The 17811-nt window shown below is 25.8% G+C and overlaps 1 protein-coding gene across 3 annotated transcripts in view; it reads left to right on the top strand.

The window, feature by feature from the left end:
* Nucleotides 1–313: 313 nt before the first annotated feature.
* Nucleotides 314–17811, top strand: part of LOC135922765 (uncharacterized) — a 122432-nt gene continuing 104934 nt past the window's right edge. For 2 of the 3 annotated variants that reach the window (XM_065457223.1, XM_065457226.1), the window contains exon 1: nt 314–494. In XM_065457223.1, the coding sequence (XP_065313295.1) occupies nt 440–494 (55 nt within the window). In that variant the 5' untranslated portion in view covers nt 314–439. Of the gene's footprint in view, nt 495–16873; nt 16894–17811 lie in introns of those variants that run through there. The other variant, XM_065457224.1, reaches the window with a different exon arrangement.

Here is a 17811-nt window from a genome sequence, read left to right as displayed (position 1 = left end):
ATATATAGTTTATAAATAGGAAATATTGATTTTAAATATATATTTAAAAATAAAATGAAAATATAAAATAACCAAAAACATTTTTTACATAAAATAAAAAAATAAAAATTTATAAAAAAAATTATAATTATTTGTAAATTTTATATTAAAAAATATCTCTGAACAAAAATATATTACATCAAGAGGTATTTTATGTCTAATACCTAAAAAAGAAATTTACATTACTTCCATGTATTTCGATAATTAAAATGTATATATCAAATGAAATAGATTATGATAGAATATAAAATACAAATTACTGATCATTTCAAACCATTTTTGTCATCGCGACTATCAAATTAATAGTTCTGCTTTCAAATAAATTCTTAAATATGCAAAACTATCGAATGAAAACGAAACGACAAATATTTATATTAGATTAAATTCACGTATTCCGCATATGATTAAATTTTACGAAGATGACAAATATATAAAAGGCTGCGTGAGATTATGCGGTAAAATAAAAATAATATACAAATTTTAATAATGATTCCATCATGTTCATAATGGTTAGGTCACCATCTTAAAAGATGATTTAATTTTGAATTATTATTTATATTTATTGCGCTAAGCTTAGTAATATCTCATTATATAAAATATCAAATTATAATGGATCGGATTATGAGATTTAACTATTTTTCTTCTAAGATAGGGCCATATTTACCGAGGGTTCATAAAATTTACCCCCCACCCCCCTCCCCACAGAAAATTTGCTATTTTAGGCGTTTTAAGTGAATTCTTATTTTTAAAAGGTAAAAATATTACATAGACTATGCTATTCCCTTGAAAATCATATGAACCCTAAATTTTTAAGAATAACTTTATTACCTATGTATATATTATGGTTTAGATTTGTCAGAAGTTTAATGATTTTGGCTAAACAAGATATATTTTGAGATATACAAATTTTATCTGCTCAAAGATAATTAAAATCCTACCTACCAATATTTTTAATTTGTTAATATTGATAAAAATAAAGATTATTGTTTATTTTATGTTAAAATAATTTGTTAATATGGAAAATAATTTTTTAAGATATATTAAATTTTTTTGATTAACTTTATTATAACCAGAGACCTTCAGAGGTACCATTTGCCCTAACCAGATTAAAAAAAAAAATTCGGCTTAGTTTTTTTTAAAAATTCTTTCTGCCCTGATTTCTTTTAAAAAATTTCGGTCAGGGTTTGTCATTTCTTAGGCCTTGGTTTTTAAAAAAAATTAAAATATGCATACCTATTCTGCATTTAACGGATCCCTTTATGGCGAAAATCCATATATAACTTTTCAAATTATATTATTTCCTCAATTGTCGTAAAAGGAGAGTTTGAATCACCACAATTTCAAGTCAACTAGATGATAGTAATTTCCTTACGGTTCCTCTTGTAATTTAGTATAGTCTTTTATACATGTATCAGTCATTTTGCCTTCTCTCCCTCTTATGCAATTGCGACAGAGGAAAAGTGAGATAAAATACTTATAGAAAATAAATTTTTCCCCTATATATTTTAAATATTGAGTTTATCTTTGATGTTTTTAATTTGATTGAATATCAGACTAAAATATTGATTAGTTGAATAATATTTTACTAGAAATATTTACTGTGAGGATCGAAAAATGGAAATAGGAAATATGATAAATGAATATATATTGTTTTATGATACACAATTCAAAATATATTATTAGTGCTGTAAACGTTACTACAAAAAAGAAACGCTTTACCGTTACTCGTTACGTCTGAAAAAAGGAACGCGTTCATTACTGTTTACCTTTTTAAAAAGGAAAGCGCGTTACCGACTATTCAAAAAGTAACTGGTTACTCGTTACTTAAAAAAATTAAATATTATATACAAAAAAATATTTATTCTTTTCCGACAATATATAATAAAGTAATAAAATAAAACTATGCAAAAAGAATATATTATAAAAAAAATTTCATATATATAATTATAATAAAATTATATATGAGATAACATCTTTTTGTAACAATTTTTTATTTATTTTTAGCAACAATTGATTTTCAAAATTTTTATCAGACAAACAAGAGTGCTCAGTGCTCAACACAGCTTACGCCATATGACGTTCCTTTTCTTCAAAAATATAACGTCGTTGACGTTACTTTACAGCACTATATTATTTATTTTTAATTTTTGTAGAATAATGGTTATAAGTATTCGGCCCGGCCAGGGTATTTAAAAAAATTTGTAGGCCTTGGCTTGGGTATTTTAAAAAAAATACGGCCCAGGGTGGGGCCTGCAGGTTTCTGATAATAACTCTTACATTATTGTTATTAATGGATCATATTTTTAAATAATTAACATATTAGATAGATGAATGTTTTCTAAAATATTTTATATAAATATGATGAAAAATGAATGAATGACTGAGACTGAGATATAGTAGTTTAATTGATCCGTATTCACCCCATGAATGCTTACATGTTATTCTTCAAGGGTTAATTACACAATTTAAATCATTTATTTACAAATTATTTATATTTGAATATAAAAAATTGCATAAATAATACGTAGTTGATATTCTAATCTAAATTACTTATTCACTAATCCCATTATAAAAACGACGAACGTAATTAACGTACGAGAAAAGGATAACAGAAAGAATATGATCGAAATATAGCCCCTATATTTTTGATTAAAAAATTTTTAATCATTGATTTGAATTTCTTTCATTATTATTCGACGACATATTATATTATGAATGAAATTTTAAGTAGTAAAAGTTTAGAAATCGATAAAGAAGTTCATTTCAATAAACTGATTTTGTTTAATAACTTCAACTGCTTCTTGATGAGATATTTTTTATATAGCATATTTTTGTAGGTATCATTCTAATTGGAAAAACTTTTTAATTTTAAATTCTATTTGTGCTTATTAACTTTTAGGTTTGATTTGATTTTAAATTATTTAAATTGATTTATCTCATCAGTTTTTAGTTGGCTTAAAATTGTAAATTTTTTGCAAATATTTAATTAATTTTTTTTACTGTTGTAAAAATTTCCACCATTTATTTCCAATTGATAATATTTGATTAACACCTTAACTTAATTTGGTGCTCAAAAGTTAAAAAATATAAATGGCTTTATAAAGTGTAACTATTATATTTTTGAAATATAACGAAAATGTTACTAATTACTTTTGAAACATAACTATAATTAGTTTCTTAAAAAATATAACTAGTTACTAATTTTTTACACCTTATCAATGGCGTAGTGATCTATATAACTATGTTAAAAAAGATGTTTTGTTAAGATGGACAATATTTTTAAGCTCGTTCAAATTAAATTAAATTGAGGATTGTTGAGCAAGAGCCTGCCTTTGACTCTCTAGACTTATTTAAAATTTTATTTTACAACATTGATAATTAATTTTTCAGCTTAGTTTTGAGTTTGACGTATTTTTAAAACGCGTTACACTCGTAGTGAAAGTTTTAAGAAAGTTATCGCAAATATTTTGAATGGATATAATTTAAATTAATTACACTTTTCTGTACACTAAATATTTTCTAAACGATCATCAGTGATAATAACTTAAGGAAATCACCCTAAAACTTGATTTTATTTATATATAAAAGTTTTCTTTGAAAGAGGATATAAATATGCGAAGATGGCCCAAAAAAAAGAAACCGCTAATTTTACAATTTATATTCATTCTCAAATTTGTTTAAAATTTCAACAAATTAGTTACAAATTAGCCATGACTGACGAACGTGTTATTATATATATTTTGATAATATTGTTTGTTTTGCTACTATATCCGCGTATCGATAAAAACAGGTGAAAAATACATTAAAATTGTGGAAAATAAACTCAATCATTAAATACAAATTAATTAAGAAGATTAAAAGATAATGATAGATTGATTTTACCTTGAAATTAATATATTTTTTTAATCAATGAATCCAAGACAAAAAAAATCGAAACCTAGTAAATCAAATACTTCCACGATCATAATTTAATTATTTTAACCTGTTACCATCAAATTGTATTTATATTTATATATTCATTTTTTTATAATATGACTTCTTTTTTTTAAAAAAAAATATTGTAATTTGACATAGTGCATTAATAATGTGATTTGTCCTATACAAAACAGAAATACAATAATATACTTTTTTAAAACTGGTTACGCTTACTATTTAATATAAGTAGGTTAAAGGTTAAAGTTACCTGAAAAAAGAAAGTGAATGAATGAATAAGAAAGTAAGAAAGAAGATTGTATTATTATTTTATTGTATTACATAAATTATTCCAAAATTTGTTGACCAAATTTATGATAGCAGTAAATTATTTGTTATCTCAAATTTTTCTCAATTTTATCGCACCCCTTCCTATCTATATTTTTAATATAATGTCTCAGCGGATGAAAACAAAACTGAACATTATATTTATAAGTAACGTGTTAATATTTTAAATTAAAATCCTAAAAAATAAATAAATGTTTTAGGATAGAATTTTTTTTTTGATAGACATAGGATTATACACGTTAAATAATTTGTCAGGTCTCGCCTTGCTAAATAATAAATTTTAAAAAATTTAAATAAACATTTATGTTTTATGGAATCAATAATATTTCAATTTTTGGAGATCTGTGCTGTATGTATGAAACATTATTAAAATCAACTTATTTTAAAGTTGTTAACCTATCAAAATGGCGAGAGTTGACAATATATTAAATCGCTACGTTTTTTTCTGTAAGGTCAACATATTAATTTTAAATAGTATATGCTAGTTCTCCGTTAACACAATTTTTATTTTACTCTAAAATAATTTTATAAACGGTTCATTATTATACTCTAGAGATATGGAGAGGTCGAGACGGGGTTTTTTTAGGCCCGGCCTTTTTTGTATTTTTGATAAGTTAATTTTGAATCATTATGGCCGTCTTATTGCTTCAAAGGCATATTTAGAATAATATGAATAGCATAAATGAATATTAAGCGTTTAAATTATATGATTTACAATAGAAAAATCGATATAATTTAAATTTATTTTTAAATTAGCCCGGTTCGAATTTTTTTAGAAGTAAATAAATAGTGGCTTGTGTTTTTGATACACTCAATTTTACTAACCTAAAAAATAAATTTGAAATAAAAAACCTTTTGTTTGCTAAAATATTCAAATAATTTTATTTTGAAGATTTCTACAAATATTCCATCTAATCAAATAAATTTTAATTTTATTCAAAATTTAACATATGTATACATTTAATTCCAAGCATATTACTTTTTTAGGAACATAATATACCTTATCAATTTTAAATGTGAAAAATTAAATATAAAAATGCTAAATATTTTATTTTTTTTATAATAAAGACTTTTTTTAACCTAATTTCTTAAAACAATTCGTTACAAATTTTAATGAGGCCTTCTTTCATTGGTGGCTTTATATAATCTTATAAATTTCAGGAAGGAGGGTAGGGGGTTTAAAATATCTTTAAAGAAATTAAATTGTTACTCGTATAAATTTTTTAAAAAATTTATTTTTCATGCAAGCATAAAATGTAATTCTAATTTAGTATTACATATCATAACTTTGTTTTTTTTGTATACTTCACCGCGAATTCGCCCTAAGTGTGAATGCAGGATAAGTCGTTTATTTAAAGGCGGGTCCATGGGCACGTTTTAAGCTATTTATTTTATTTTCAAAAAAGCAGGATAGTAATTTCTCTAATTAATTTCATTAATGATTAAATGGTGGCAAATTTATATTATGCAAATTTTTTTTAATTAAACAAATTATTATCTTTTCTTGAATATAAAAATTGCTGGGAAACGTGCTTAGGAAGCCGCTTTGGAAAAATGGAAGTGACAGTTAGCGCGAATTCGCAGCGATAAGTATACAATAATACCAAAGGTTAGGAATAAGTTTTTCATAATAAAATTGATCATAAACAAATAGTTGATGCTATCTATGGTCTAACTCAAAGAAATTGCTATTACAACAGCTGATTTGTTTAAATAAATAATTCGTTTATTTTCAATCACATATCCTGTGTGGCTGGCATATTAATAAAAGGGAATCTTTTTATAACCAAATCCAAACCATAATACCCTACCTCATAACTCTAACCTTTAATCCTACCCCTTACTTCAGATACTTTTAATTTTAAAAAACTTCAGTTGAACCTTCTTTCAGTTGAGCGATTAACCCTTTAATCATCTTAAATTTTATAGATCAAATGTCTACTATTTTATGATATATTGGTTTTTTTTAAAACTAATTTAAATAAATGATACTAATAACAAATTAATATAATAGCATATACTTTTTTTTAATATTTGGGTTTGTGCTATATTTGGAATAAACAGTTTGATTTATCTATTCTATCAAATATTATGTAATTTAATTTTTTTTTTAAATCGAATAATAAGTAAGTATTTTAGTAATAGTATTATAAAAAACTTTATATGATTTCAAACGAAAAAAAATTAATATATAATATTTAATTTTGAATTTACATTTTAAGGCAAATAATTTAAAATAAAATTAATAATGGTAATTTTAATATCAATGAATGATTTTCGAGTCGAAGAAGTATTCATTCATAAATTTAGAAATCATAAAAATAATTATTTTAATCAAAATTATTTTAAATCAAAATAAATATAATCTTCAAATTTTATATGTATTTCTGCCGACATTAGGCACCTTTGATTATTATATTCTATCTCCATTTTAGTATAAATTGATTTAAGATCAGATTCATGTATTAAGGGACGAATCTTCTTCATGTATTTCAATCTCCCAATTCATTAGAAATTTATTTTAGCCTTTTGCATTCATGCAACCCATACTATTATACTGCCTAGAAACTTAACATTTAGTAAGAAATCAGAATGGAAACTTTCTACTTGGGTTCAATTTGCATATTTTAAAGCCCAATTTAATTTTTTCTTGTAATGTTATTGTTAAAATTTCTTTTTGGGTTATATAATATAATATGATGTAAACAAAATTTCAAATGATTTTATTTCTCTTATGGAAGGAATATCCTATTGAATGTAACATTCGTTGATAAATGGTTATGAAAACTTATCTCTCAATTGTAGAAATCTCATCGATCATATTTTAGAAGAAGAGACATGCCGATTTTTTAGAACAAGTTTCTAGAATAATATCCTCTTTTAAATTAGTTATTTAGATGTCCTCTACTGTGAGTAGGCTAAAAACCTTCGTTATTTTTCTATTTACTTTCCGAAAAATGTTGATTCGAATCCGGTTGATATTGACAAAACAAATAAATAAATACTCAAAATGAACTAATTATGTTTTTACACCAATCGCTATGGACAAGCAAAACTTTAAGTTTACAATCTAAGAAATTTCTAAAAGAAAATTCCCATTTTAAAATATATCTATGCACGTTTCTTGGCAAACTTTGTAGTCTTGACATCAGTTTTTATATACCCAAGTTAATGACGATATTACCCCACCCCCTCCACTAAAATTTTACTTCCTACCCCCCCCCCCCTCTAATTTATCCCCTATTCTCTTACCAAATCAAAATTAACAAAAAAATGAAATTCAAATCGAAGCTCCCCACCTCATTTTCCTATTTTTCGAAGGATGCATTGGCCTATCCAGGATTTTGCGAGGGGGGGGGGGGGGTAGAGCGCTATTAGATGAGGTTTTCTATTATAAATTTTATTGGAGAGCTTTAGGCCCACTTATTGTGGACCTTTGGCGATATTAGATTATAATAAAAACAATTTTAGGGTTTCACTTTCTTTTAAAAAGTACTTTTTTTCTAAATATTTTAAATTAAAGTCGTTATTTTAAAAATGTATCAGCCTCTGTTAATTTTGCTTTCAAATTCTTATTTATAATATGCTAATTTTTGGGGAGAGAGGAATGGGGGGGGGGAGTGTATGGGGGAAATTTTTATTAGCTTAAAATGATATTTACGATAACAGGCAAATTGGAGATGGGGGTAGGAAATTTCCCTCCTTTGGTTACGCGTTTGGTATGACGATACCGTCTTCATGACTCCTTCATTTTTTATTGACCATCTTGCGTCATACTCTCTCCCCCTACCATATTTTCTTTTTTTTTCAATTGATATTTTTTTTGTGTAAGTGATTCAAACGTTATATAATATTTTATTATCAATATATATTAAATTAAAAAGTCTATTTTTCTAATCAAAAATTACCTTACATGAATCTTTTTAAAATATACCGGGATCTTGACCGGTTCCTTATATAAATATAACGCATTTATTTAAAAAACATGACGATTTATAAATTATCATAAATTTTTATTAGATCTCGTAACGGAGTAGGTACCGGCAGAAATTATATTTTTAAAAAATAGCGCCCTCTATATACTATTTTATTATTCATATAAATATTAAAAAAATTTATATAAAGAATTTAAATTTATATATAAAAGTAATAAAACAGGTATTTAATCGATGTCCTTCTTAATTTTTTTTCTTTGGTTATATGGAATATACCTCGACACTAACATTGAGTTTTTAAAAAAAAGTATTTTCTCGATTATATATAAATTTTGACTCTTTGCATAAATATTTAGAGAGTAAATCGAGATTCATTAAACCATAAATCTCTGGATCTGCTTAAGCTAAGGCTGGCGGTTAGCTAATGATATTTTTTAGAGATAATCAAAAATCGGGTTCAGGGTTGGTTCATGTGATCTAAATATACCACTTGATATTAATAAATAGTAGTATATTAAATAATACTAATATATAGCCATAATGAATCTGGCTAAGTTTAAAAAATGAATTCAATGTAGGGTAAAGTAATGAGCTTGTGTTAGCTATATAAAATTACCCCTACATAGGCATGGCGTTTTTTTAAATAATTTCTTTTTAAATCCTCACAAAAACTCACTTATCGTATCGCATTGAGATTAATAGCATCGGAAATTTATACAATATTTTTATATTGCTAAGGCTTTAATTTGTGTTTTATTTTATAAGCTCTTATCATTCATAAATTATATTAAACCCTAACTTTATATAAAAATGAAATATAATTTGATTTTCAATTCAAACAAAAACAACCTCCTTTAAAATAAGGAAATTTTTATTATAAATAAACGAAAGAGATATCAGTATTTTAAGAAATGGATTGTATAGACAAAAAAAATAATCCTCAACCTCAGCAATTTTATTCATTTAATTGGTTAGGTTTAATTTAATTTAATTATTTTTATTTATCATTTATTATATACACATAAATCTGTATATTTAAAACTAATTTTTAATTTTTTGTTAAAAAAAGATTTATAAATTAGATTATTAACAAAAAAATTATACTTCTATATAAATTAATTGTAAGAGAAAAATATAATAAAATAAAAAGAGTTAAACCAGGAAGTAAAATTAAAAGATTGGAAAATGAAAGGACTGAAAAAATTTAATAAACGATTTAGAAAAATAAATGGAAGGAAGAAAGGCAAGTACCTTCGGTTTGATTTTTATCGGATTAGATATTAAACAAGATTTATCAGAGATATGTAGGAAGGGAATCATCCAGGCCCATATATCTAGCCCTGGCTGGAGCCATAGATAGCATGATTTTAAAAAATCTGGGTTGGGTTTAAAATGAAATTGCACGCCTTGGTAGGGTCTTAAATATTTTTGTAATAATAATTAAGCTTTAATTATATCAAACCAGTTGGAGAATCTATTTGAAAAATACAGTTAAGATTATGATAATTTTAAATATCGTAATAATATGACTGTAATTTTAAAACATGGTCCATGCAAAAAAAATTTTTATGAGCCGGGCCAAAAAATAATTTAAAAAAAATTGAAGCAAGGCCAAAAAATATTTTTAAAAGCCGGGCTTAAGAATATGTAATTTTTTAATTAGGTCAGGGCCTAAAAATTCGACCCTTACAAATCTCAGAAATTTATAAACCATAATCAAAATAGAAAGAAAATATCTATTACGCCCCCCCCCCCTTAATTAAATTAACTAAATTTCTTATCAGATTATACAAAAGCAAAACCCAAAATATGCTACTCTTAGTTTGATATATATTTTCATTAATTCTATTTAAATAGAACTCTGTAAGCTTATCTTAAATTTGAGGGAACAATATTATTTTTTTTCCTTTAAAAAAAATTTCTATTTTGTAAAATTATTTTATAATTTAACTTTCTATGAGTAACGTTTTGTGGTTGGATCAGGAAAAAATTTGGCCCTGCAACTAAATCCCAGTAATACATCAAACTTTCTAGTTTGGAAATTTAGCGATATGAATTTGAAGCAGTACCTTCATAAATTGAATTTGGCATTTTTACTTATCTTAATATCGTTGGACGAAATTATTATGGATGACGGAAAGAAGGAAGGTATTGACATGCGTCTGATCATATGGTTTTAAAAATCGGGTTTAAATAAAATAAAAAATAATACTTTAATTTCTACGTAGAGCTATTTACAAACCGCTAAAATGATTAATAATTAATAAATTTTAAAATCCAGGGACGACCCATAAAATACATAAAATTTTAAAAATCTGGGGTCTAAATAAAAAAACGGACCTAACCAAAAAAAAAAGAAAAATATTAAATAATGGCCAGACCCAAAATTTTTTTTACCTCTTATTCGCGGAAATATTTTTTCATAAAAATCCACATTTCAGGAATGCATCCGCATTGCTATAATAACTTTCGCGGAATTCTTTTTAGCAGTTATGTCTGGGTACGCATCGAATATAATATTAGAAATGCCAAATAAAAATATATAATCAAGGCATAATTATCTTAAGTTTGAAATAGACAAATTATCATCCACAACTTAAGTACATAAGCGACACATATTTTATTATTAATATGAATTCAACACATCCTACTTTAACACTCCCAACATGTCAAATAACAAATTTATATACTTGTCACTTGCGTCTAATGAAACTATCAATAGGATAAACACCTTGTTTGAATTCAGCAAACCCCCCCCCCCCTCAATAAAATGTAGTGATTCAATACATAAGACCACAAGCCGGGCCTGCCATGTTTTGCATCGAGATAACTGTGGTAAACCTAAAATCATAGATGGTTTCATCTCACAAGGCCTCTCCCCCGTATTATACTCAGTATAATTGCAATGAGAAAATCCAGACATTTTTGCCAAGAACTTTTGCATATTTTTTTAATTTATACAAAAAATCTCTCTGAAAATTAATAAAAATTAAAAGATTAACATTTCTAATTGTTTGAAATTCACAGTGTTGGTATTTTGTATATGTTAAATGCACTTCCAGTCATATCAGAAATTTAAAAATTTCTGTAGATTCTTAGTAGAGAAATTTTGAATCCCCAGGAATTCTATATCCCGTTACGACATATACAGCTACAACACAATGGCGCGCTTTTAGATGCCAGATTTTTGAAACTTTTGTTTTGGTTTATTGTTGCATTGATTGAAACTCCATCTTATTTAATCTGTTTTAATCCAATCTAATCTAAATTTATCATTTGTTGTTAAAACGGAACGGCCAAATCAAGATTTTAATCAAATAAATATTACTTAAGCCTCAAAATATCGGCAAAAGAGAAGAGTCAACCCATTCTGCCATCTTTAGGTAGAATGAAATATCATATAAATTATTATACATAAAATACACGTGCTATTTAAATTTTAGATAATTTTTTTATAAGTTAAGCGTTGATCCAATGATTGATTATAGGGAAAAATAATTACATAAACTATTCTTTTCCCACCTTCAGAATTTGCTTTTATTTCTTCTAATACCTTCCAAAAAAATATATATGCACAATCACCTAGACAGGGGCGGGGAAGCCTGGGGACAAATCCCCCTCCCCCCGTTATTTCTTAAGATCATAGAATCATTAGATCCAAAAATATTTTTAATCGAGTAAAAAGAGGCCTTAATGTATTTAAACATATAATTCTTTTTTGTGGCTGGCGAAATTGTTTGTCATATTAATAAGTAAGGCACTAAATATTAAAGCAAATCAGATATTTAGAACTTCTATATTCTCCGTTTTATATTATGCTAATTTTGACAATTTTTTTCTTTAACTAATATATTTGTTGCCTTCCACCTACCATCTAGAATAAAGTTATAGTATGTAATAATATTGCATCACTTAATGGGTTGGTATAAGTTTTAGAATTAGTATTTCCAAAAGCTTGTCTCACTTCACGCTTAAAGCATGACATGGTTTTCAAATTGTTTATAACTCTATTTCTTTTTTGTGATTCTCAAAATTGATAAATACTAGTCAGGCACCAAATATCAGCGCAAATCAAATGTTTCGTTCTTCTATATTTTCCATTCTAGCAAGATGGCAAATTTTCTTATTTCGCCAATAACTTTTTTCTTTTTACTCTACTAAACGAATTAAAATAATATACAAAGTACTAAATATCGATAAAATTTTTACAATAAATGCTTTTAGTCTTCTTTTTATTAGTAAGGTTTGGCAAAATTTTGTTACTAAAATTTATACTGGCTCCGACTCCACTAATAGAGCATAAAACATTGTTATAGTTTTAGAATTAGTGCTTCCAATTGTTTAACCAACTTTTACAGAGATACACATTTTAAAAAGGAGAATAAAAATAACCAAGGAAGAATCAGTAAATATCTAATCAACAGAGCAAATAAGGGTTTGGGAATAAATCACTAAATAAGTTTACCCCTCTCGATAAATCCTGACGTCACTGAACAGAATGCAAATGTATGGAGGAGTCAGATATATAATACATGCACATATTCGTCATATATGAAATAGAGTAAATTTTATCAATTTTTTATTAAAATTTATTATTTTTTGTTTTTCATTTTTTTCAAAAAAAACGTTTTTATTTACTTTTTGTTTTCCAAAATGGCCTTTGATTAGAACGGCTCAATTATTTTTTTTTCGATTCAAATGAATAATGTTGTAAACTTATTCGTCTAATAATGGCTTCATTATTCTTAGAAATATACGTATATTTCTTTATTCGAAAATTATTCCTAAATATTTTCTAGTATTCAATATTATAAAATGTATTAGAACTTTTTATTCTTAAGATTATTTTCATATCACTCTCATTAAAAAATATCAGTGTTGTTAAAAGTTACTTTGAAATGTTACATTGGTAAAAATATAACTAGTTACAGTAATGTAACTAGTTATTAGTTACCGTTATATTTCAAAAGTAACTAGTTACATAATAAGTTACTTTACACATCCTTCATAAACGCATTTATTTAATATAAAAAAATTAGGATATAATAATAATCAATTATTTGAAAAAATATACAATTTATTTATATAAAAAAATAATTAAACCAAAAAAAAATATCGGAAAATAGAAAATATTTATTAGAGACCTGCAGGCCCGGCCCGGGTACACAGGCTGGGACGTATTTTAATTTTTTTTTAAATATACTCAGGCAGGATCTAAAATATTTTCTTAAAAAAATCTCCGGGCCAGGCCGTATATTTTAAAACCAAATATTTGAAATCGCCATTATTAGCTATAAAAATAAAAAATAAATATAATATATTTTTTAAAAATCCGAGCCGGGCCTGAAAGTTTTTCTTATTAGTAAGTAATGATTACTAATTTAGCAGTTTATTCAAAAATTATTTAATTCTAAAATAATCTACGTCTTTGTCGTTCCTTATACTAAGTTCTATGATCTAATTTAGTAAAATTTTAAAAAAAAATATGGAATATATTGTGCTAAATAGGTAAAGAAATATAATATTAAAAAATAGGTTTATTAATTGAATTTGATTACAAAATTATGAAACCCAGCAATGTAACAATTTAAGAAAAAAAAAATCTATTTGGACGGGAAATTATATTATTGTTGCATATCATTTGTGAACACAATAAGACATTTAGACAAAATTTTAAATTAATAAATTTAAAAAAAAAATTTATTTTAAAATTAATTTATCACACCTTGAATCGCACTGCCCACCTGAATATTTATTGTAGTGGACAAAACTAGCTTTACCCACCTAGGTTCACCCATTGGAGGTGAAAGTGTTATATTTCATTTCATAGATAAATTTCTTGTCAAATTCAATAGAATAAGACATTTACCTGCTCATCAGGTCTTTTATTTATTTAAATATTTTTTCATTCCTAAAATTTTACATGCCTTTCGTTCATCAACAATTTTCATGTCCCTTGAAATATTATTAGACCTTGAGGTTCATTATAAAAATACCCTCGAATCTATTTTAAATATCAAATTCTCTTTACTCTTCAGTATGCAAGCTGCCCTTCTATCAAAGCTAGGTGGTATAGGTATCCATTCCCCCATCTTAAGCATTTCAGCCTTTTTATCCTCAGTTGCTAAATTTTCATACACACTTGGAGACTTGGATACTATCGAATCCACATCATATGGCAGCATTAAACCTCTGGAGCAAAGATTCTCCAAACCGCGCATATCCAAATTTAAAACAAGAGACTGGAATTTACCATAGATACAGCATTGCGTTGAATACTTACACTTCTAAGCTGTTCAAAGAAAATCTCCATCTCTCTTTCTCCCCTTAAACTCAACCCCGAATATACAGAATGATAACAATACGACTTTTTTGCTGGATCAAATAATTCCAGCCTCAGCCATATACCACCTTGTCTACAAATGGTTAGAAACTATACCTAGTTCTAATTTAGGCTTGTTTATTAATCAACGAAGAACTTAGCTATAGGTTTTCGTTTTGTGAAATCGTAATGCCAACATCATATGTCTCTTGTGAAACTCTTATCGATAGCCTTAGACACCCCCCCCCCCCCACAAATACTGTCATTTTTCAAAAGGCAAATTATCTAGGCACTATGCCATCAATAAAATCTTGAAATCCGCAAATATTCCTTCTACACTGGAACCCTCTGGCTTCAGCCCCCATGGAATAACGCTTGGTCTCTTGGAACTAAGGTATTCCTAGCTTGGGATTATACATGTGTAGATCGTTTTGCCAGATCTTTTTATTTCAACTCTATCACGAAAGCTGAAAATACAAAAACAAACAAATATAGCCACCTTAATAATTTTTTGTTTGTTCCGGTAGTTTCAGATACCTGTGGATCATTTGGACCCCAAGTCCCAAAATTATTCAAAACAATAGAGCAAATGTTACGTTTAATCACAGTTGATCCAAAAAAGGCTTCCTACGACAAAGAATATCAATTAACATTTGTCGATTTCTCGATATATTATTATAATTTTATAATAGTTATATTATTTTTAAAAAAACATATTAAAAATAAATTTAATTACTGAAATATATTATTAGATTTATTATATTTTTAAAAGTAACTAGTTACTTTTGACAGTTACATTTCCAAAAATATAACTAGTTACAGTTACTAGTTACAATTTTTAAAATATAACTAGTTACAGTTATTTTTAACAAAAATGTAACTAGTTATAGGTAAAGTTACAGGAACTAGTTACTTTAACAACACTAAAATGTATCATATTTTTAAATCAAATTGAATATTCAATCTATGTAAGGCCTAAGCCCCAACATCCCCCATTATATATTGATAGTTATCCAAAAAATAGATTATCATAATATAAATAATGAAAAGAATAATAGATTTTAAGATTTTATACTTACGAATGAAACATGTGCTTCGAAATAGCGATATTTCAAAAATTTATTTTTCTTTATAAAAAAAAATTAAATGAAATATTTATATTTAAAAAAATTAACATTATATTATATATTACAATTTATACCCCTTCCTATTTATATATTGAAAAATATACAACAGAACACCATCGTAGCATTTATTCATAGCATTGTTGACTTGGCATAAATGATAATGAAATAATTATGAGCAAATTTGGGACAAAGCTTTCCCGCTTCATAATAAATTTTCATTGAAATAATTTATGCATAAAAGCAGCTTATTAATAAAAGCAGCTTATTATTCCGATTTTTATTTTTTGGTCTGACAAATCTTCTTTTTTTTTTATTTAAATGGAATTAAACTATAGTATATCTAAAACTCCATGGTTAGAATTTCTTAACATTATATAATTGAATAATTAATTATTATGAGTAAGACTTTTATGTTTTTATACCTTATGCGACGAAAGAGTAGGACTAAACTGGCTTTAAAAACTAATCAAATAACCGGGTTAACAGCGATTCTAACCGAACCCGGGGAAGTAAACCTGAGTTTTGAAAAAAATTCTGAACCGAACCTAAACCCCGTTTAAAAAATTTCCAAAACCCCAAACCGAACCCAGAAATTTTTTGAACCCGGGTTCAGTGAATATTGTTTTACATCATATATTAAGATAGTAAAATTGTAAATACAAATAATAATTTAATGAGATTTTTTAATATTTTCAATTAATTAAATATAAACGGTATAAATCCTTAAATATTACAGATATTATTTAATGATGATGAATATTGATGCGAAAAGGCATCTTGTTAATTTACAGATTGGATTAAACCCATATCTACGCCCATTTTATTTGATAATAATAGTTCGAATGAAGTTATTGAACAAGATGATTTAGAGAAATAATTCAACTTAAAGAAAAGCAGGAGAAAATACTAAAAGAGGGCCAACGATTGCAGAGAAAAGTATTGGAATACTAATTATTGAATTTGACGATTTTAAAAGATTGGATAAGAAAGAAAATATTTTGCATTTTGGGAGTCTGCCAAGCTGTAGCACCTTGATTTATATATTTATCCAAAATCTTATTTGAAATTCCTGCAACCCAAGTTAATTTATCATATTTTCATACAAATATATTTAATATTAGCGTTGAAAGATCTTTTTCAGATTTGAAATTCATTCTTTTACTGAATAAATCGAGGATATAGAACAACTCTTGGAAGATTATGCTAACATGTCTAAATAAATTTTTTAAAATTAATAAATGATGCTTTTTATTAATAGCCTATAAATAAAATAAAGATTTTATTTTTTGTACTAAATTTATGTATAGTTTTTTAATTATGATCTATATATAGATTTTTTTTATCAATTCAAAAATTCCTAAACCCGAGCTGAACCCGGAACCAAACCCGAGTTCAAAATTATTCTCCTGAACTCGAACCAACTTAATTTTTTTACCTTGAATCGACCCCGTAAAATTTTTGCTGGGTTTGCATCCCTTACTGATTATGGTTTAATTTTTGAACTAGATAATATTATTATTTTTTTAAAAATATGAGATACTAGCTAGACATAAATCAATATTAGCAAAAAATGAATAAAGCGGAATATTTAAAAAATTAAGAATAAATATTTTTTCGATTTTTAAAATACACACTCGTGCTTGTAAATTTAATTGTTATTATATTTTAGAATTTTCAAAAACGCAACTAGGTAACCTATTTTAAAGTTAAAATTCTCTTTTATATGCTTATCTTCGAACATGAAGATCAAAAATCATTTTTATTATAAAGAAACGAATTACGAGGGATATAATTGATATACTTCTTTTAAATTCAACCTTTATTTTCATGTTAATAAATCATATTTCATTTTTTTATCTTTCATGGTAATTAAAAAAGAAGGTTTTCAATTATTACCTTAGATTGAATATAATCTTTAAAATAGTTTGCCTAAATTCTTTAATTAGCATTAGATTTGTTAATTAGTCTGATCAAACAGCCCAACTCATATGGAGAATTTAACTTAGATATCCACTTTGACTTTACTCAAATAATGAAGCATTAAGTTTCATTATTCAAATAACGAGGGGGGGGGGATTGAATTTGTATTTAAAATTGTGAATTAATCAGTTAAAATATATAACTTAAT

Source organism: Gordionus sp. m RMFG-2023, chromosome 1 (assembly GCF_954871325.1).
Source record: "Gordionus sp. m RMFG-2023 chromosome 1, tfGorSpeb1-WG-v2, whole genome shotgun sequence".
Taxonomy (NCBI): domain Eukaryota; kingdom Metazoa; phylum Nematomorpha; class Gordioida; order Chordodea; family Parachordodidae; genus Gordionus; species Gordionus sp. m RMFG-2023.
The sequence above is the reverse complement of the archived record's forward strand: the minus strand, read 5'-3'. Positions and strand labels throughout refer to the sequence as shown.